Raw genomic sequence first — 23,217 nt, 5'->3', positions numbered from 1 at the left:
TGTTTCTGCATTTTCTTGCTTCTCTGATTAAACTTAATTCTTTGGCTAAAGTTTTTCCACAGGCAAAAGGCAGGCTGAGGACATGGGGAGTGAGGCCCTTGGGCCCTGCTCCTTTTCACCATCAGTCACCCTTGTAAGGCCTGTATCCCACCCAGGCCAGAGGAGGAACAAGGTAGCGGCATCTTTACTTCCAGTGTTCTGATTGTCATAGACAGCATAAAGGTGTGATGATTAGCTTAAAGGTACTGATAGACTGCTATAAAGTCATCTCTCAACAGGCAGAATCTGGTAAGCAGATTGGATGAGGAAAGTAGAGAGCCACACCAAGCAATTCTGATTTTTTCAGTGCTAAATACAGTCTCTTCAGTATGGGCATGGATGCTATTGCCTTAGCATCTAGGTACTTTGTATTATCTCATTCTTTAGATTAAGTACCAGGCCAAGAAAGAGGTCTATAAAAAGAAAAGGAATAAAAATTTAAGATTCTGAGAGTAATTTTGCTTTTTTGTTTTTGTGTTGAGTAATTCCAAATGTTAAATTTGTATATTTAGTTTTAGGCTACTGACTTGACATCTAAGAATAGATAGATCTTTAAAGAAAAGTGGGCTGAATTTTGAAGAGGAGAGCTGTGCTGTGTTATGGTGATTGTAAATAGTATGTGGTTTGCAGTTCTATTGTGGATTACTTACCACCTGTTCTTTTGTGCGCTGTACCATGCTTAAGCAATGATTAACTAAGGATTGAATTAATAATTTCAGTTTAATCTAAACAGAAACTAATTACATTTATGTGCTTAAAAAACAGTTCAAGAGGCTTATCAGGTTAACATAGGTTAACACCTATGAAAGATAAGGGAGTGGAAGTAAAATTGGACACAGAAAGCTTTCAGAGGTAGATTGGCCAGTTTCTTGACTCTTGATGTTTCGAGTTGCCTTCTACTGGGGTAATTTCCCCTTTGTCAGAAGAACTTTAGCAGTTCTTTTAGAGCAGGTCTTCTTTCAGCAAATTCAGCTTCCCTTCATCTGAGAATGTCTTTATTTCATCTTCATTCCTGAAGGATATTTTCACTTGATATAAAATTCTGGGATTCAGTTCTTTTCTTTTAGTACTTGAAAAATGTGTCACTTCTTTCTGGTCTCTGCATGGTTTCTGTTGAGAAATCTGTAGTCCTTTTTTCTTTTTTAAAATATGAATGTATGATAACACATTTACAGGAGACTTGGAAAATACAGAACAAAGTTGCATATGGTTCCACTATATATTACAATTATTTTTAAAGTATATAAATTAGGATTTTTAGTTGAGAAATCTGTAGTCATTTGAATTATAGTTTCCCTATAAGCAGTGTATCACTTTTCCCTAGCTACTTTCAAATTTTTTCTTGGTCTTTAATTTTTACCAGTTGGATTCTGTGATGTCTTGAGTTTGGATTTCTTTGAACTTATCCTTTTAGGAGTTTGCTGAGCTTCTTGAATCTGTAGGTTTATGTCTTTTGACAAAATTGGGAAATGTTAAAAAAATTTTTTTCCTACACTACACTCTTCTCCCTCTAGCAATCCATTGACATAATGTTAGATCTTTTGTTATTGTCTTACAGGTCCCTGAGATGCTATTCATTGTTTTTTTTTTTTTTTTCAATTTTTATTTGGTTGTTCAGATTAGATCATTTCTATGGATCTCCACTGACTTGTGCTATTCACCTCTATTCTGCTGTTAATTACATCCTGTGAGGTTTTTTTTTTTTTTTATATTTATTTATTTGGCTGTGTTGTGTCTTAGTTGCAGCATGGGAGACCTTAGTTCCAAGTTTTGTTTTAGTGGTCACTACCTTGTTGGGCTCAGACTACAAGTTCTGACCAGTCTTCTCTGAGTTGTAGTTTCAATGTCAGCTTATTTCCAAAGCCATTACAGAGCTGTTCAGATATGTCTTGTTAGTGGCCATTCTAGGACCTGGAAGCTAGGTCTGACCCCTAGTTCCTCTTTCAAAGTCTGTGCTGTGCCGCTGAGGGTCAGACCCATGCCTTTGCCACTTGAGGGCAAGCCCAGGGGTTCATAAACAACTCTGGATGAGAGTGTTACTTTTCTGAGTTTCTTCCTCTCTCTGATCTCCCTGCTACTTTAGAGTTCTCTGGAGCTTCCTATTTAGTCATCCAGCCAGAGAACTGGGCTTTATATACCCTGATCATTTCAGTTCAGTTGCTCAGTCGTGTCTGACTTTTTGCGACCCCGTGTACTGCAGCACACCAGGCTTCCCTGTCCATCACCAACTCCTGGATCTTAACTCAAACTCATGTCCGTCGAGTCGGTGATGCCATCCAACCATCTCATCCTCTCTTGTCCCCTTCTTCTGCCTTCAGTCTTTCCCAGCATCAGGGTCTTTTCCAATGAGTCAGTTCTTTGCATCAGGTGATGTACCCCGATCCCCTGTATTTTATCATAATTCTGCCTGTATCTGGGGCTACCAGGTAGAGGAACAGAGAGAAAAGATGCAAGAGGAGTTTTGGCCCCTCCTTCTTGGGACCATCACTCCTCTGATTGGAGAGAAAAGATCCCTTCCCTCAGAGTTTTAACTTGCCTACTGTGGTGGATTTCCCAGGTGGTGCTAGTGGTAAAGAATCTGCCTGCAAGTGCAGAAGACATAAGAGAAGTGTGTTCAATCCCTGGATTGGGAAGATCCGCTGGAGGAGGGCATGGCAACTCCAGTATTCTTACCTGGAGAATCCCCATGGACAGAAAAGCCTGGTGGGCTACTGTCCATGGGATTGCAAAGAGTCAGACATGACTGACTTAACACGTGCAGAGTTCTGAAGATCTGCCGAGTCTTGTTTCCTGCTTATTCAATCAAACATAATCTAGGTACTGCTGTGAAAATTACGACACCATTTCTTTCTTTTTTTAATGACACCGTTTCTGTTTGGGGGAAAAAAAAAAAAGCTTACAAATGCTTCTTATTCACAACAGAAGCTTAACTTTAGACTGCCTTGAGCTAGGGGTGCAAGAAAATGGAAGGAAAAAAGCATGTGATTTATTTCCACCCCCTTCTACATGATAGGAAAACCCACTCCTGTTCCTCATGCCAGCCCTGGAGGGCTTCTCCTGGAGGTGCCCGTCCTGTTGTGGGTTTTGGTTGTACTACCTCCAGACTGAGAGATAGATGTTGGAGGGAGGAAAGTAGTAAGCTCACCTTCAGTTCTTTGCCTTCCTCCCCGATCCAGTTACTGCTCTTCAGAGTTGCCTCGAGTAGCCACTCCCTTCAGTCCTGATTTTGGAAATGCATTCAGAGAGTCAGGGTGAGGTGTACTTGCTTGATCTTACCCAGAACCAGAACCTTCAACACCCTCTCTTTTTGTAATAGATTTTGACGAAATCCTTTAGCTTGCTATAAAAGGAATGTTTGCTCTTTGTGTAAGAGTGGTTATCTCCAGTGATAATCTCTGCTAGTACTTTATATATTCTTTTCACATTTGTTCTGTGAGCATTTGTGTAAGCTTTTTTAAAAACAGAAATGGTGTCATTAAAAAAAGAAATGGCATCATAATTTCTGTAGAAGTTGCTTTTTTTTTTTTTTTTTTCATTTAAGGGTAAGAACATTTTTCCATATTAGTAGATATAGAGCAATGAACCTTACTTTTTAATTGTGAATAGTAAGATTAACAGAGTAGTAACTACCATTTCATTGCACCAATAAGGGAGCATATTAATTTCCAAGAGCTGCTATGACAAAGTACCACAGACTGGGTGGCTTACACAGACATTCTTTTCCCCACTGTTTTGGAAACTATAAGTTCCTGATCAAGGTGTGGCAGGCAGGGTTGGTTTCTTCTGGGGCCTTTCTCCCTGATGTGTAGATAGGCATCTTTTCTTCATGTCATCACGCAGTGTCTTTATCTGCTTGGGCTGCCATGACAAAATTCCAAAATTCCATTTAAACAACAAAAGTTTATTTTCTTCTGGTTGTAGAGACTGGGAAATCCAAAATCAAGGTGCTGGGCAATTCACTGCCTGTTGAGGGCAGGCAGCCTTCTTCCTGGCTGGCAGATGAGCACCTTCTCCCTGGGTCCTCGTGGTGGAGAGAGAACAGATGAGCCCTGGTGTTTGTTCCTTGTCTCATAAGAACACCGGCCCTACTGGATGAGGGCCCCACCCTTATGACTTCATTTAACCTTTATTACCTTCTCCCAGACTCTGTCTCCAAAGCCAGTCACACTGGTTTCTAGGGCTTTGATGTAGGAATTTGGGAGGGACACAGACATCTGGTGTATAACAGGTGGTCTTCCTTCTGCACCTGTATGTGTCCTGCGTGCGTGCATGCTCAGTCACTTCAGTCATATTTGACTCTTTGCAACTCTTGTAAACTGTAGCCCGCCTGTCCGTGGGATTCTCCAGGCAAAGATACTGGATCGAGTTTGCCATTTCCTCCTCCAGGGGATCTTCCCTACCCAGGGATCAAACCTGTGTCTCTAAGTCTCCTGCATTGGCAGGTGGGTTCTTTACCCGCTAGTGCCACCTGAGACATCATTTGTATTGGATTAGGGCTCAAAATGGTCTCCTTTTAACTTTATAAGGCGCTGGGAGAGGATACAGTTAAGTCCATAAAAGTATTTTCTCTGCTTAAGCTGAGGCTCAAATATCTTGAGTGATTTGGCCAAGAATGGCAACCTACTCCAGCCAGTATTCTTGCCTGGAGAATCCCATGGACAGAGGAGCCTGGCAGGCTATAGTCCATGGGGTCGCAAAGAGTCGGACACGACTTAGTGACTAAACCACCACCACCACCACACAGCTAGTTAGATGGAACCAGGGTCCAGACCCTGGTGGATTGGCTCCAGAGCCTGCTCTCTGAGCCATCTGTCCAGGCTCTTTTTCCCCAACCCCCACCTTGGCACTGCAATTCTTGGGATAGGCCAAGGATTATTGAATAATCCTATGTTCGATATAATGGCTCTTCCTTTTTTTCCTATTAGACAACGCTGCATTGAACATGCTTTTGCAATTATCACTGCACACCTGTGAAAATATTGCTGTCATATAATGCCTAGAAATCAATTTATTTACAGAATCATTATAAAGTTTATTTTTCCAAAATACCCTCAAAAATGAAAACATTTACCCTTGCAGCAATAATGAATGAGAGTGGGGGTTTCAGAAAAGAACACTGGAAAAGACTGCTTCCTGTCATAGGCTGCAGACAAATTGGAATTGGGGACTTATTGGAGGTGTCACAGAGTTAAACAAAGGTGGTGGTTTCTGTCAAGGTAGGTGGGGTGAAAACGTATCAAGTGATGCCTCCTGGTCAATTCATGACTCGGTATTTTGCCTTTCAGAATTTCGATTCCGACATCAGCAGTGTGGGGATAGACGGCTGCTGGCAGGCAGACAGCCAGAGGCTTCTCAATGAGGTGATGGTGGAGCACTTCTTCAGACAAGGAATGCTAGATGTTGCTGAGGAGCTCTGCCAGGTGAGGATGAAATGAAAACAAGGGAGATCCTTGGGGTTTTTAAGTCTTCTAGCTGTAAGTAGATTGTTACATTTTAATCACTAGTGCTGACCTCAGTTTACTAGAAAGTCTCTCTCCTTTTTTTTTTTTTTAAACTTGGTTAAAAATTATAGTCCTAGAACTTGCTATTCAAATTATTTCCTTATTCTTGCCCCAGAATGTTGGTCAAGGGTCAGAAGTGGTGCTACTTTTCCAAACATCTCCTCTTTTGTTTTTTGGGAGGGAGCCAGTGCATTTTACTTAATTTTTAAAACAGTTTTTTATTATTATTATTTTACAGTTGATTTACAGTGTTGTGTTAGCTTCAGCTGTACAGCAAAGTAAATCAGCCATATATATATATATATATATCCACTCTTTTCTGGACTCCATTTCCATATAGGTCATTACAGAGCACCAAATAGAGTTCCTTATGGTATACAGTAGGTTCTTAACTTGTTACCTCTTACATATAGTACTGTGTATGCTCAGTCATTTTAGTCATGTCTGACTCTTTCTGACCCTGTGGACTGTAGCCCACCAGGCTCCTCTGTCCATGGGGATTCTCCAAGAATACTGGAGTGGGTTACCATTTCTTCCTCCAGAGGATCTTCCCGACCCAGGGGATTGAATCCTTTTCTCTTACGTCTCCTGCATTGGTCAGTGGGTTTTTTACCACTAGTGCCATAAAACATCTCTTTGACGGGAAGGTTAGTATAGCAGAGAAGAGGACAAAGAGGATTATATTTGCTCTTCTAATCTGGCCCAGCTTAAAGAACTTTATCAAACGAATTTCAAGCTAAAATAGACATGAACTTAGAACAGTTTACCAATACCACATAGTCATAATACCAGCAATATGTATTAAGTATTTACTGCCAGCCAAGCCCTGAGTTTATTCCTTACTGTAACCCTGTGAAGAAGAAATTATTTCCCCCATTCTACAGATGAGGAATCTGAGGTCTAGAGAAATAACCTGCCCAAGACGGTACTGCCATTCCCTCAGGATGATGGCATCGGCGATTAGAATAGCGATAGCTTAACTAGGTATTAATTAGAGATATAAAGAGTGGTTAAATAGGGATAGCTCAGTGAGAAAATTCAGTAGAGAAAAGAGGCCGAATAACTTGGTTTATGTGGAAAACCAATAAAACTCCAAGACAAGGAATTTGCATTACCTACGTAGGCTGCAGGCGTCCTCCCGTTCTCCCCAAGGAGAGAAGACACTAAGGCCTCCCCGGTCAGATTTTAGAAGCCCAGGCAAAATTAGTAGGCTTGACGAGCCTCCACGCTCCAGATGGGAATTCAGCCAGAAGGTGAGAGAAAGAACAACCTGGGGAGACCAGGCTTTGGTGAGCAAGGCCCGTAGCTTTATTTTCAACAGGGGCTTTTATACCCTAAGTTGCACATAGAGGATAATAGGGGGTGTGAAATCATGCAAAGTCAGCAGTTTTTGATCCTTATTGAGACCAGGCTTTCTTTTCTGCAAATTTATCGTATACAAATGGTTTAGGTGATTTACATCATCTTCTGGCCAGAAGGCCTATTAACGTTTTATGACTCTGATAAAGGTTTGTCAGCCATAAGACTTACTTTCTCTAGGAGTAATTATTTTAAAGTTTGGCACCATCCTCCGAAGGTGTTAGACAAAGTTGCATTCCTATAGGGCAAAGGTGCAGTGGGTTTACAACAAAGGAAAGAATTTATTACCTTAAGGGTCTAAACTTGTTAACACCAAGGCCACTACTTATTTTTTCTACATACCAACTATGTTAATTAATACACTTCCAAGGATACAATACAGGGGATGTGGAAACTTGGCAGCAAGCGTTGGCTCAACAATGAAATCTTCTACTAGTTCTATTCTGACAATTTCTAACTCTCCGAGAGGCTCTATACTATTTGAATATCTTAAGCTTCCCCTGCCTCTTCCAGTTGGGAGACTGTAAACAATTGTATGCATAGCTGTAGGAGTCCAGGTAAACCTGTCAGGCAAGTTAGAGAGCCATCTGAGGGGTTTGTGAACTAAAACACTCTTGTCACGCCCAGGAACTTTATTAACTGGAGCTATAAGTTAACTCTTTTTTCAGAGAGAGAGAGATGGTGGTGGGGGACAGCCCCCCATAAAGTCAGAGGTGTAGGTGACAGCACAAAGCAGTAAAGTAGGCAGAGTCTGGTTTTGGGGGTAGATGCTCGAGAATTTCCAGGGGGACTCCTGAGGCTCGATCCCGCCTTTGCGTATGTCGAGCCTCCTTCCTCATGACCTTTGCCATGGGCGGAGTTCCTCATGCTGGCTCCCGCCACCGTACAGGTTCTTAGTGGAGGATCTTGGATTCAGTTCCATTTCATGTGTCTTCAAACTCTCTTCTGTGGCTTACATTTTGTGCTGTTGTATTTTTCATTTAGAAGAGTGAAGGACCATAAGGTTTAAATAATCTAAAGGTAGTCTGTAAACCAGACCTCTAAGACTTTGCTATTTTAAACAATTTAGATAAGTAGTAACTCAAGTCTTTCTCTATACATTACAGGATTCTGTGTCCATATAAATTTCCTAAAATAAATTGTGTCATTTAAGATTGTTTGTTTACAAGTATCAGAGACCCAAAATACCAATGGCTTAAACAAAAATGAAGTTTATTTCTCTTACACAAGAATAGGAAATAGTAAGCCATCCATGACTTATGTGGTAGCCACATACCATGAAACTCTTAGGGATCTCAGCTCCGTTTAGCTCTGCTGTTTCTAAGGTGACCCCTGTCCTCATGGTCCAGGGAAGCCAGAACCCCAGCTTGACCTTTTTGTATTCCAGGAAGGGACAAAGACATATGTTTGTGTTTCATTGGCCAGAACTTACATTTTGCAAAGCCCAGCTTTATTCCATATGCTTAAGTGCCCAGCTAAAATATGGGGTTTACTACTATCATAGGAGGAGGAAGAGGGATACTGGGGCTTAGTCCTCAGTCTCTGCCAGAGAAGTATATGTTAAAAAGAAACTATCTTTAATTATTTACCTCACATTTTATAATGTAGAATATGCTTTTACCATATCTCTTTACTCTGACTTTTGCTAACAAAAGTTCTTTTGATTTTTTTTCAGGAATCTGGTCTTTCTGTAGACCCAAGCCAGAAAGAACCATTTGTGGAGTTAAATCGAATATTAGAAGCATTGAAAGTCCGAGTTTTGAGACCTGCTCTGGAGTGAGTTACTGAGTTTGTTTTCCTTTGAATACTTTGTGAGAACTCTGTAAGAAAACGGAATTAGAAAACACGTTGAAGATTTTGAGATCTCTCTCTCTTAATCTCATGTGGGGTAGACTTCAGAGTAATCAAGGGAGAATTATTTTATTTCTTTTAGTCGAGTGCATTTGGGGGATATGCAATTTGAGAAAATGGTTAACACTCATTTCACTTATCAGTTGGTCTGAATTCCCATGAGAGAAGAGGGTTTCTTGTAGCCAGACTAGCTTTATAACTGAAGTACTGTTGTTCAGGGCATCTGAATTTGATATTTGAACTTGCAGAATATGTGGGGTTTGGTATACATGAAGAGAACAAATGTTGTGGAGTTTTACTCTAATTACCATCATAAAATAGTTCATTGTGAACTTGTCATTGATGTGAATTCTATGAAATTACTGGGTTAGCTGTGTTAAGTATTATACTAGAACAGGGTCAAGGAAAGTTTTTCATAAAGAGCCAGATAAGTATTTTAGGCTTTGCAAGCCATGTATGGTCTCTGTTGGATGTTTTTCTTTATTTCATTTTATAACCTTTTAAAAAGGTAAAAAAAAAAACCAAACAACAAAACCCACTTTGGCCATGTGGCATATGAAATAGACAGCAAGTCCTGTTTGGCCCGTGGCCATGGTTTGCTGACCCCTGTCCTAGAATTTTTTAATGTGATAATAATCATGTTATTTGTTTTAAAAAGGAAGAAAGGAAAGCTACAAAGTAACAGAAAGAATCTGGGTAATAGAAGCAGTGATATTGTTGTGAGGGCACAGCCTTAGAATCGTAGGATTTTAAAACCGGAAATACATGAGTGCATTGTTGCTGCTAAGTCACTTCAGTCGTGTCCGACTCTGTGTGACCCCATAGATGGCAGCCCACTAGGGTTACCCCCGTCCCTGGGATCCTCCAGGCAAGAACACTGGAGTGGGTTGCCATTTCCTCCTCCAATGCATGAAAGTGAAAAGTGAAAGTGAAGTCGCTCAGTTGTGCCCTACTTGTAGCGACCCCATGGACTGCAGCCTACCAGGCTCCTCCCTCCATGGGATTTTCCAGGCAAGAGTACTGGAGTGGGTTGCCATTGCCTTCTCCGAGCTCATTGTTTCCGGGCGGAAATATAGTTGGGAAGATCCTTGATGAGTTTTATAAATTACACCTTTTTCCCTTCTATTAACCCATTTAAATCTTCATAGCTTAGTTTTTTCTGTTTCTCATCATTTCTCAGTTCTTAGGAAATTCTGAAAGTTCTAAAACCAGCCTAGATGAACAGGCAGAGATAGTAAAAGTCACTCAGTCGTGTCCAACTCTTTGCGAACCCATGGACTATACTGTTCATGAAATTCTCCAGGCCAAAATACTGGAGTGGGTAGCCTTTCCCTTCTCCAGGGGATCTTCCCAACCCAGGGATCGAACCCAGGTCTCCCTCATTGCAGGCAGATTCTTTACCAGCTGAGCCACAAGGAAAGCCCAAGAATACTGGAGTGGGTAGTGGATCCCTTCTCCAGCAGATCTTCCCGACCTAGGAATCGAACTGAGGTCTCCTGCGTTGCAGATGGATTCTTTATCAACTTTCCCTGAGCTATCAGGGAAGCCCTGACAGAGATAGAGCCCTATGTAAATTTATAAATTACAAATTTCTGTATAATTTATAAATATCAGGTAGCTCATTTATTTTCATTCTTTAAAGATATAAATGTCACCCAGCACCACTGTGTACTATGCATATCACTTTTTAGTTTATTTTTATAATGGATTTTTTAGCAGGTTTCATTGTGACACACCCTTATAAGATGAAATTTAATCAAATGCCTCAAACACCCTCTTAAATATGGCAGTCACTCTTGTCTCTACTTTCATATTCCACCTAAATGATTAAACTCTAAAGGAGAGTGAGGGAGCCTAAATATAAAAGTGTGATGGGTTTGTCAGTTGTTCTGTAGTGATTTAGAAATGATATGTAAGTTGTTAATTGAGGTAATATTCATTTATCTATTAATTTCTCAGATTTTTCATCAGACTTTTATTGAGTGCTTATTACTATGTATCAGAGACTATACTAAGTATTTGGACTGCCTTAGCCCTCAAACTACTCAAGGTTTTTTCCTTTTAGACTGAAGAAAATTCATAAGACTCTTTTAACTGTGTATTTTTCCTGTAAGATCTCAAGTTTCTTACTGATAACGATATTATATATATCAGTTATTTCTGTAAATGTCTTTTGTTATTTGTAGCCTTAAGCAGTGCCTCTCAGGCAAAGGAAGGACTCATTCCATCTGCCTGGCAGTAACAGTGGAAATTTCTCTGCAGTTGTCTCTTAGTATCCATGGGACATTGGTTCCAGAAACCTCTGTGGATACCAAAACTCACAGATGCTCAAGTCCTTGATGTAAAATGGCTTGTTACTTTTGGCCCTTTGTATTTGAGGTTCTGCAACCTTGGTGCTGAGGGCCAACTATACAATAAAAATGTTCTTGTTACATTTTTCTGGGAATAGTGCCACGTTAAATATCTGCATGTGGGATGTAGTGATAATTACAGTTACCTCTCTTGGAGTGCTTACTATTAATATATGCCTCACGTTGTTCTAAGCGGTTTGTATGTATTAACTTATCAGTCCTCATAATAACCCTATGAAGTAAGTACTCAGTTTACCGAGGAGGAATTAAGCCTGGAAGGTGCTCCATGGGAAAAAAGGATATGGAGTCCGAAGGTTAACTGAGGAAAGCTTCATGTGGTAGTCTCCAGTACTCTCCTCTAAAAGATTTACTTTCGCATACTAGGTGGGCCATCTGCAGTTCTACGATAAAGAAACTCATTTAACTCTGTGAAATCCGTGTTTCCCGTGCATAATTAACCAAAGAATCCTTCTCTCCTTTCACCCCCAATAATACCTACTAAATAAAACTCACAAAATTGGAGATCTGTGGAATTATAGGGGTTTCCTTGGTGGCTCAGATGGTAAAGAATCCGCCTCCAAATGTGGGAGACCGATAAGTTTGGAAAGTGTTAGTTTAATACAAATATCCGTTACAGAAACTCAAACTTTTCCAGTTCTTGCCAGTTATTGGTGGATGCAAAGCAGGTATTTACTCAACATCTTTTATGGGCAAGGTTGGGACTGCCCAGGTGGCTCAGTGGTAAAGAATCAGCCTGCCAGTGCAGGAGACGCATGAGACGCATGAGACACAGGTTCGATCCATGGGCCAAGAAGATCCCTGGAGGAGGAAATGGCAACCCACTCCGGTATTCTTGCCTGGAAAATCCCATGGACAGAGGAGCCTGGTGGGTTATAGTCCATAGGACTGTAAAGAGTCAGACACAACTGAGCCACTAAGCACATAGCTCCCACGTGGGCAAGCACCCACGTACTCAGCTTGAATCAAAAATTTAAAAATGTGGGACATGAATTTCCAAGATTCTGGTTCAGAAACACTGGAGAGAATCTTTCATATTTCACGTGTGGCATCTTCTCTTTGTACCCGGAAGCATCGTGGAAGCACCCAGGAGAGGAAGAAGAAGGTGAGAGACTGCAACAGTTCCTTCAGGCAGCCTGGCAGGTGAGACAGAGGCCAGCAAGAAAGGTTAATATGGCTGGAGTTGACTAGATGGGAGGACTAGATGAGAAGGAAGTCTGGTGAGTGTTGTCAGCTATTAATTGCAACCAGTAAAAGACAGTGGAAAGAAGGTGGTAAAGAAGGATGATATGGCAGAGAGAAGCGACAGAAGAACAACTAATTATACATACAGTCAGGATCCTGCACACTCTTTTGTTCCTGCCCCTGTATTTCTGAGTTTGTGTGCAGATTTTTCTCCTCACTCAGATCACCCTATTTTTTGAGTTCCTCTTGGCACCTCGCAGAGTGCTTATTTCATTGTAGGCATTCAATAAATGATGGAATAATTTGAAGAAGAACTTGGAACAAACATGACCTCCTCCTTCATGTGGCAGATAGAAGCAAAGTCAAAAATAACTAGAGTCGATGGGAGAATAACAGTAACTTAATATGACGAGATGGAGAAAATTAGAAAAATAGAAACTGTCCTTGTAGACATGTACCAGTTGCTGACATTTTGCAAGTGCTATCTTGAGAGGAAGCCAGATGGTTGCCTTCCTAAATATTGCCTTGGTGGATTTGCCACGGTCTAGAATTTGACTTTCAACCTTGCATACTTGGAAACTCATTTTCTTTTTCCTCGAACACCCAAAGCAGGCCCAGGGGCCTCATAGCACTTGTTTAGAGGAATTTGAAGTTCTATTTGCTAAGCTTCAGGGGAATGCCATAAGGAAACAAAAACTAATTGAATGATTATAATACAGAGGGATGTTCTAGAATTTTTTCACAGAAGAAAGAGTATTTCATTAGTCTAGACCACTGCAAGGTTTTAGATTGAACAGGCCATGAACAGTACAGGCAAGCTCTGAAATATGAGAGGACTCCATCTCTAAGCTTAGCAATTAGGTGAGGCTGGAAGTAAAAGCCACAGGGGGGTATGAGGTGAGCTTGCCATTGTGGTTTCTTGGCGGTGTGTGTGAACAGTGGTTTTGAAGTGAAGAAATTACTTGCTGGAGTTAGAGAAATTGTGGTATCAGTGACTAAAACACTGTTTATAAGCAGAGAAAAGTTTTAGAAAATGGAGGTTTTAGAAAAGTTTTAGAAAAGCCAGCAAGGATGTCTGGTCACGGAGCCTTGACTACTACTAGAAAAGAGAGTGACCGTGATTAAGCTGTTTCTGGTGTCTGTTTTGTTATTAGTTTCGTCTACCTGCAGGTGGCAGTCTTGCTGACTCGGGTACTTTTAATAGCCACATAGACCCACAGAATAAAGGCTCTCATAGGTGTCGCCTGTACCACTGGAGAAAAGGGATCAAGGTTTCAACAAGTTGGGTTTGTCTCCCCTCAGTTTGAGCGTTTTTGGTTTTGTTTTCTTCGTTTTTGGTTTTGTTGAGTGGTGTGTGCATGCTTAGTTGCTCAGTCACCTCCGACTCTTTCCACCCTCATGGACTGCAGCCTGCCAGACTGCTCTGTCCATGGGAGTTCTCAGGCAGGAATCCTAGAGTAGGTAGCCATTCCCCTCTCCAGGGGATCTTCCCAACCCAGAGATGGAACCCGGGTCCCTGCGTTGCAGGTGGATTCTTTATCGTCTGAGTGCTGGCTCTTTTTAATTCTGAATGGGCCAAAGAGGTAAGTTGAGGAATGGGATACAGTTTTAACTCACTGTGTCCATGCATTGAATCCAGTGGAAAAAGAGCAACTCTGTTAAAAAGAAGATAATTGAAAATGGAAAGAGGTGCCCAGTGGAAAGAAGACAGGACAGAAGAAAGGTCAATGGAATGTAAAGGCCAAAAGGGGAAAAAAAAAAAAATCTGGTGTGAGGACATCATTTTCTGTTGTCTGGCCAAAGTTTGCATGAAGTTGCAAGGACAGTCAGTGCTTCTCAGGAGGAAGAAGAGACATGGCCATCTCTTATCTGGATGCATCGTCACCAAGGACTTGAGGATTACTGGAAACAAGTGGGCAAACCATGACTACAGAGAAACTGAGAATTTTCTTTTCAAAAGAAGGGAAAATTGAAATAAAATATCCCTGAGAGGAAGTGTTTAAAAAGGATAAGGAGCTGAACTAGGCCAGGAGGGGAGCTAAGGGAGACTCTGGAATTTGTTCTTATACAATGCTGATGTGTTATTAATTTAGGCTTATCAAACACTTGGTTTTGTGGTGGGAAATTAGCATTAAATAAGGCAATGTCATAAATAAATACTTAAATAAATAAAGTACATACTTAAATATGTACTTTATTAAAAAAATCACCCGTCTGTAGAACTGTACTGTCCAACATGCTGGCCACACATGACATCTGTTAGGCATGCCCACCACACTCTGCGTGACTAAGACCCTCATGTAAAAGTTAAGTGTGAATGTGGTGGTTTAAAGAGGTTCAAATGTGAATCACTGCCCTTTGTGTGGTTTCTTAAATAGCATATAAGAAGGACAGAGATTCACACCAGCTCTGAGATGAGTGAAATGTTAGTAGTTCCAGCGATGGATTCAACTCATATCTGAGGAGTTACCATTTGCCGGTAACCTCAGAAATGAAATGTTTAGCTATCCTAAAGCAAAATGATAGGGTTCCTCACTGTTTTGGGCTGAACTTTGGTTTTTTCCAATCTCTGAATTTTTTAAGCCCTTGATTTTGGTCACCAGTAACATTCAGCCAAGTCTACCCCTGTGGAGTAATGCCTGCCACTCATTTCCCTGACCTTCTGCTTTTACCCCCAGGAAGATAGCCCCAACATAGATAGAAAAAGAAGATATTTTTGAACCTTTTAAAAAATGCTGTGAGACTTAGAGAATGAACTTACGGTTGCTGAAGGGGAGGGATAGTTAGCGAGTTTGGGATGGACGTGTACGCACTGCTATATTTAAAATGGATAACCAACAACGACCTATTGTACAGCACATGGAACTCTGCTCAATGTCATGTGGCAGCCTGGATGGGAGGAGATTTGGGGGAGAATGGATACATGTGTATGTATGGCTGATTCCTTTCACTGTTCATCTGAAATTATCACAGCATTGTTAATCAGCTCTACCCCAGTACAAAATAAAAAGCTCAAAAGGAAAAAAAAAAATGCTGTGAAAGATCGTAGTGGAATGTGCCGTAGGAACTGGCAAGAGGCATTTTTCATTGGAAAAGACTCTGATGCTGGGAAAGATTGAGGGCAGGAGGATGAGATGGTTGGATGGCATCACTGGCTCAGTGGACATGAGTGTGAGCAAACTTGGGGAGATGGAGAGGGACAAGGAAGCCTGGCATGCTGCAGCCCATGGAGTTGGAAAGAGTCAGAGACAACTTAGCAGCTGAACAACACCAACCAGAAACAGAAACCAACCCAGGCCGGCAGGATGGTGGGAGGAGAGAGGGAAGCAGACCAGTGCTGTCAGTTAGTCCTGGAAAAGAACAGCTAGCTTGAAGGTGGAATCTTGTTTTAATTATTTTTGGAATAATAAGGAAATGCTAAACATGGAACGAACAATGGGCCAAGTCCCTTTGGAGGCCTGACAGTGAAGATAACAAACACTTCCCGTTTCTGTATGATAATTGTGTGGACGTGGGTTGCCTCTGACTTCATCACCTAATTAAGTGGTGTTGTTTTGGGGTCTTTTTATGAACGAGGCCCAGAAGGTCTCCTTATTAGCGCTACAGTGAACCAGAACTGTGACATAGGTGACCTTACTGGGTGTCATTTTGTTTGGTTTGCAGTGTTTCTCTAAACCCGGAATGGTTTCACAGCGGGCGGTGCTCTTGTGGTGAACACTGGGAGATTTGGAAGCAGATTTTTTTTTTTTTTTAGAAACTACAGTAAAGCTAATAATTTACCTGAATGTTGACATTTACCTTGCTGCTCATAGTGTGCGTGTGTGTGTGTATTTGTGTGTTAACGTTAGTCGCTCAGTCGTGTCCGACTCTTTGCGCTCCTCTGTCCATAGAATTCTCCTGGAAAGAATACTGGAGTGGGTAGCCATTCCCTTTTCCCGGGGGTCTTCCTGACCCAGGGATCAAACCCCAGTCTCCTGCGTTGCAGGCAGATTCTTTACCATCTGAGCCACCAGGGAACTGGTTATAGTGTAGTGGGTGTTAGTGTTTTAAAAAATGAAAGATCAGAAATCTTCTGCCAGAAGTGCCATGAACCAGAATACAGCACCCATTCCTTTATTAACTGTTTTTTTGTCTTTCGTCGTGTGTCTCCGGAGCTGTGTGGACAAGTAGTTTTTGGTGCCGATTGTAGTTTTGTGCTCTTGTAGTTTCATGTGCCTCATTGTTTTTGGATTTGATGATTTTCAGGTTAATTAAGGTGGTGACTCCCTTCTACCCCTTACTCCTGCTCAGTGAATCAAACACCCACATATTCAGTGTGAACTTCTAGTGGAGAAAACTTCAAAAATTTTTGAAGGGAGTTAGCCGATACATGCTGATTCCCAGAGAGTTGTTTTTAGAAAAATCAAAGTAACACTGAGTATTATATAGAAGTGCCCAAGTAACTTTTAGATTGTCACTTTTTAATTAATGATTTTAGAGAATATTATGCTTATCTATTCAGTAAACACATATTAAGTAGCTGATGATTGTCGATTTGTGCCAGTCTCTGGGCTCACTGCTTTAACTTGCCCCGTCATTTAATGCTCATAACACTATGAGTTGCCCCCATTTTATAGTAAGGAAACGGATGTGAGTGCATTAAGTAACAGATCACCACGATTCACACCACGGAGCCAGCATTTAAATCCATGCATGTTTGGAGAAGGAAATGGCAACCCACTCCAGTAGTCTTGCCTGGGAAATCCCATGGACAGAGGAGCCTGGCAGGCTATAGTCCATGGGTCGCAAAGAGCCGGACACGACTTAACAACTAACAACGACATTTGGCTCTACTGACCTGCTCTGTCTTGTGCCCCTTCAAAGTAGGGGGTGCCGAGCTGAGCAAGGCAGAACCCCTGCCTTAAGAGACCATCCTCCCAAGTGGATTGTGAGAGGTTCGAATAAAAAACATCTAGAGTTCAGTGGACGAAGAGATTATTAGGAAACTTACAGAAAATGTGGTAATTGTGCCTGGGCCTTGAATTTTTCAGGCTCTATTCTCTATTCTCTTCTCAGCTACTCAGTTTGTTCCATTGTACTTTTGTAAAAATACAACTGCTCCCTACACTGGGAGAAGGGACCATGGCTTCTCATTTCATGGAAGGAACAAGCGTTCTTGCCAAACCAGCTCTGCTCCACCTAAACTCGGCACTGCTGATGGTGATGCAGGTTGCTGCATCAGGTTGTCTGAATATGTTTGCATGTTTTTCTTGGCGTGCACTTCTCTCTACCTCCATTCTGTTCTCAGCAGCCCTCTTAATTTCCTCCTTTGATTCTTCACACCACATCACAAATGCCTCCAGCTCACCCTATTGGCCCGCCACTGTGTTTTCTCCTTCCCTATGATGCATAACCTGCCCTCTGGGTTTTTCAGCCTCCGCTCCTCCCAGAAAGAAGAATGGATGGGGCAGAGACCTCAGTGGTGGTAGACCCAGTTCCTCAAACTTCTCTGTTCTTTGTACCACTCCGGGCCATCTTTGTCTTTATAAAGTAACCTCTTGCCTCCGAAATCCTTATTTTTTTTCTCTCCTATTTCTTTTCTCTACCGAACCTATGGGCAATTCTCACTGCACAATTCCCAGTATGCCCAAATTTCACAGTTTAGTGAGATAACACGAGTTCCTTAGCAACACAGTTCAGATTTCAGTCACCATGGTATATTGCGAGTAGGTACATAAAATACAAACTTCTCTGCCAGCTTTTCAGTCGTGGATCACAACATAAATAACAGATGTGCAGCATGGTCACGGCCAGTCACGTCACTGCTCTTTAGTCTCTTGGTGCTTGGTCACAGCATATCTGTTACTCAGTTCACCCTCAGACAGCAAGTGTGTGGCTCTATTGCCTCCTCAACTCCTGGTAATAAGCCCACGTGACATATTACAGAAAGGGATCATTGAAAGACAGGCTTGGACAACAAAGATGAATTACTAGAGGTGAAATTGAATGCATTGAGGATGATTTGAAAATGATGACAGCAAGGGAAAGCTGGGATGAGAGCTAGACTTACAGGAAGCTGTGGTATGAGGCATATTGAAAAGTCCTATGGGGACTTCCCTGGTGGTGCAGTGGCTAATATTCCATGCTTCCAGTGCAAGGGACCTGGGTTCAGTCCCTGGTCAGGGCACTTGATCCCACATCCAGCAACTAAAGATCCTGCATGCCACAACTAAGATCCGGTACAGCCAAATAAATAAATATTAAAGTCCTATGAATGTAAAAACCAAGTTGAAGTTGCTTCAACACCTTTTAATGTAAGTTGCACTAGGAACAGAAAGCTGCTTGTGGTTTAAATGATGGAGCATTTACTTCTACTTTGGATTGAAGACTGTAAAAACAAACAAACAAAAACCCATAAAACCTTGCCATTCTGGGGACTTCCCTGGTGGTCTAGTGGTTAAGAATCTGCCTTGGTGTTACAATTGGACTGCATTAACCTTAGTGCCAGTTAAGGATCCAAGGCTTACTTAAATTTAAGTAAATATTTCCAAGATCCAAGTGATTACTATTTTTAAAAATTACTTTGATTTTGAGGTCAGAGGAGCTTCATGATTAGACTCTAAGATGAGGCTGCATCAGCAGATTGATTAGAGTATTGATATATGGATTTGCAGTCCTTTGGGGAAGGATAGGATCCAGTGAGGGCTTCTCTGGTGGCTCAGACGTAAAGAATCTTCCTGCAATGCAGGAGACCTGGGTTCCATCCCTGGGTGGGGAAGATGCTCTGGAGAAAGGGATGGCTACTCACTCCAGTATTCTTACCTGGGAAATCCCATGGACAGAGGAGTCTGGAGGGCTATAGTCCAGTAGGTCGAAGAGAGTCGGACGTGACTGAGCAACAAGCACACATACAGGATCCAGTGAAAGTGCTGTCTGTGAAGTCTAATGCCAGTCAACTGATTCATTACAAGTAACTTGAAACATTTTACTCTCGTATTGGGTTGACCCATAAGTTCATTTGAGATTTCCGTAGCATCTTAATGGAAACACCCGAACAAACATATTGGCCAACTCAATAGTAGAGTAGCTCAGTTTAGATTCTGAGGGTCCTTGGTGAATTGGGTTAAATGGGGAATGTCTAACTGAAGATCAGATTAGAGAAGAATGTGATACTTGACATCTTCTACATGTCAATATGTTTAGAGAAATAAAGCAGTGTTTCTTACCACTTGCTTGCAAATTTGATTTTAACAGCTGGCTGATAGACTTTTCTGCTTTAGCGCTCACCTTTAACTGGTAGTCCCGGCTCAAGATAGTAATTCCAACTTTCTGTACTACAGAGGCTGATGTCACTGAACTTTGGATCATTCAGAACTGCTGTATTGTTCCTTCTCTTATTAGCAGTGTTGGTACAGACCTTTCTGGCACTGAACACACTACATGGTATTTTTATAGCTTTATCTGCCTGATTAGATCAAAAGCATCTTGAGGGTAAATACCTATGTTTACTATTTTTAATCTAAAAGCAAGTAGCACAGAATCTTGCAGCAGTGCAATGTCGTGTTAGTTTCTGCTGTTCAGCAAAGTGAACCAACTATATGTATACACATATCCCCTCTTTTTTGGGTTTCCTTTTCATTGAAAATTTAAACATAGATGATTCTCCTTCAGAATCTTCTGATACATTTATAAACATAACAGTTTTAACAGGACGAGTAGTGGATCTAGGCAGCCGGTAGTGAATCTCATGAGTGACGTCGGCTTCAACGTGTGGCCTTGTACAGTTCCAAATATGTCAGAATCGATCTTGTCTTGATGTAAAACCTTATTAAATAGTAATTGTCATCTAATTTAATGTTTTTCTTTCTTTCACTGGCTGCAGAGCATCTTTTGGTATAGTTTATTTTCTTTACAAAGCCTCTGGTCCTAAGGGTTGATGTTACCACCAACTTCCACAAGATGGCAGACTAAACACACTTCTGTTAGGTTTCAAACCACTTTTAACATACATGCCTGTGCTTTTTATTACTGTTGAATCATTTTTTGCTTTTTCTTCAGATGGGCAGTATCAAACCGAGAAATGCTCATAGCCCAAAACAGCTCCTTGGAATTTAAGCTACACAGACTCTATTTTATTAGCTTGTTAATGGGTGGAACTACAAATCAGCGAGAGGCATTGCAGTATGCTAAAAATTTTCAGCCATTTGCTCTAAATCATCAAAAAGGTGAGTCTAGAGTCTGAGGGTTTTAATGGTTGAAACAGGGCTAAAGCTGCCACTGGAATTTGTTTGTCTTAAGTAGATGTAACATGTATTTGCTAAGAAACTGAAACAATTGTAGATGATAATCACTTAATTAAAAAGCTCTTGACTGGCTCTAGAACAGAAGTAAAATACTAAAGCCTCTTGATTGAGGGAATTCCCCGAAAGTCCAGTGGTTAGGACTCTGTGCTCTCACTGCCAAGGGCCCCAGGTTCAATCCTAGTTGGGAAACTAAGATTCTACAAGCCATGCGGCAAGGCTTAAAAACAGAAAGTCTCTTAATTGAAAAGCCAGAAAGAAACCTTACATTTTGGAGGATGCTGTTAAACTAAGAGGAAATAAGGTGTGTTCTTGCTCCACCGCTCGCCCCGCCACCTCCTGTGCTGCTGTTGTCACACAGCCAGACGTCTGAAGGCGCACCAGGGTGGCAGCACTGAGCCCCAGGGATCAGTGTGGGGCTGGCTGGTTTCACAGCCAAAGATGGTAATGGCCCCACTTACGACACAGTGGTTACTCCTCCAGATAATGGTAATCACACTGTGCTGTAAGAATAAAATAATTATACATTCAATATTTAGTGCTTTCCTTTTCTTGTTTTCCTCTGCGCTGCTTCTTTAAAAGACAGCAAGCTTAAGGACCAGAATTTTAAAAGACATTGTTAATAAGTTATTTTTATGCTGTGTCCACTGGGGAAATTCTTGCCTTTTTCGGTGTATAATTTGCAAACTCTTGTTTCAAGTGTGAGCATCCACACCTCCAAATTGCTGCTGCTTCTGTTTAGACATTCAGGTCTTGATGGGGAGCCTCGTGTACCTGAGACAAGGGATTGAGAACTCACCGTATGTTCACCTGCTTGACGCAAACCAGTGGGCTGACATCTGTGACATCTTCACCCGGGATGCCTGTGCCCTCCTGGGGCTCTCCGTGGAGTCCCCACTCAGTGTCAGGTATGCACACTGTCCGGTCTAGTTTTTGTTTATTTTTGAGGGTTCGCTGTGCGCTATAGTTGGTTCTCGTTTGTTAACTATTTTTACGTAGTAGCATGTATATGTTGATCCCAGTCCATCCCATCCCCCCCTTCCCCCCTTATCCCCCTTATCCATAAGTTTGGTCTCTACACCTGTGACTCTTATTTGGAAATACTTTGCAGATAAGCTCATCTCTACCATTTTTCTAGATTCCACATGTGTACGTTATATACATAGTATATATTATATATAATTACATATATATGTTATAAATTATATATAATATATATAAATAATATACATTATATATATCATCCATTATATATACAATATTTGTTTTTCTGACTTGCTTAATTCACTCTGTGTGACAGTCTTTAGGTCCATCTGTGTCTCTGCAGATAGCACAATTTTGTGCTTTTTAATAGCTGAGTACTATTCTATTGTATATACGTGTCCTGTCTCTTTTTGAAACGTTCATCACATTGATCAGTTCTGCTTAATTTGTGGTCTGGTTCTTGATGTTTAAAGCTGAGAGAACGTTTGTCTTTCTCAAGAAGAGTATAGTTGGTATTTCAGGAGATCATCACACTTGGCGACAGTTTTAGAGGAGCAGTTAGCAGAGTGTGATCCTTTGAGTCTGTGATCCTTTGGGGGTCTCTGAGAGCCTTTCCCACTTTGTTCACATGGTGGGTTCAGTAAACTCCATGTTTGAATTATGAGCTCAAGGACTAGTTGCTTTTTCCTGGAACACAGTTTTTACTTGAAAATCCACTGAAACACTACAGTTACTCACACTCAGCCTTTTGGCAGACATCTATTCAGATGAATGAAGTAGGCCTCTCATGTCAGGGAAAGCAACTGGTGGTGTCTTTTGCCACAGTGATGGAATTTTTAAGCTAAAATAGAAATTTGGGGAAACTTGAACCCAGCATTGTGAGCTTGACAGCTTCCCAGTGCTTAAAGACATTTCTGATGAAATTGGTGGTGATAATAATTTTAATTTTTCGATGTATAATAAAACGTGCTAGCTCTTAGAAGAGCAGTATGATCTTACAAAATCACGCATGAGTCAAGGATTCATTCAGAGTTCAAGACCACTGGGTTTTAGTAGAGCAGAGTACAAAAAATACTCGACGTAACAGCAAGGATTCAGATTCCACTTTGCAGCTCACCTTTTTAACAGACTGCTACTTTGTGGTGTTTCAGTGAGACATTAAAGAAGAAGATCCACAATTATATGAAAAGGCAATTAAAGTGCTACATATCTGTGTGAGGCTGGATTTTTTTTCCACTTCAACGGAAAGAATACATTGCAACAGACAATGCAGAGGAGGGTATAAGAATCCAGTTGTCTTCTGTTAAACTGGAGGTTAGAAAGATATGCAAAAACAGAGAACAGTGCTGCTCTTCTCACAAGGTTATTTTTGGCTTGGAAAATATTGTCATTTTTTGTGAGAGTGTTATCTATCACATGTAATATATTTATTATTTTCAACATTTAAATTTTAAACATTTCCCAATTTTACTTTGTAATACAATAAATAATGATGGAACCCACAAAACCAAACACCCTTTGAGATCCTTAATGTTTCAGCCTGTAAAGCATTCCTGAGATCAAAAGGTTTAAGAACCTGTTTCAAGAACTGACTCTTGCAGCTCTTCGATTTGTTTGATTCCTCTAGTGTTTTGAATCCCTGCTCTGTCC

At 41.1% G+C, this 23,217-nt stretch overlaps 1 protein-coding gene across 2 annotated transcripts in view; it reads left to right on the top strand.

The window, feature by feature from the left end:
* Positions 1-23,217, top strand: part of RMND5A (required for meiotic nuclear division 5 homolog A) — a 60,469-nt gene that overhangs the window by 28,354 nt on the left and 8,898 nt on the right. For both annotated transcript variants that reach the window (XM_070798794.1, XM_019970293.2), the window contains 4 exons: positions 5,325-5,459; positions 8,575-8,675; positions 20,342-20,508; positions 21,326-21,491. In XM_070798794.1, the coding sequence (XP_070654895.1) occupies positions 5,325-5,459; positions 8,575-8,675; positions 20,342-20,508; positions 21,326-21,491 (569 nt within the window). The remainder of the gene's footprint in view (positions 1-5,324; positions 5,460-8,574; positions 8,676-20,341; positions 20,509-21,325; positions 21,492-23,217) is intronic.

The sequence above is a fragment of the Bos indicus genome, chromosome 11, assembly GCF_029378745.1.
Source record: "Bos indicus isolate NIAB-ARS_2022 breed Sahiwal x Tharparkar chromosome 11, NIAB-ARS_B.indTharparkar_mat_pri_1.0, whole genome shotgun sequence".
Taxonomy (NCBI): Eukaryota; Metazoa; Chordata; class Mammalia; order Artiodactyla; family Bovidae; genus Bos; species Bos indicus.
This window is presented reverse-complemented; position numbering and strand designations above follow the sequence as displayed.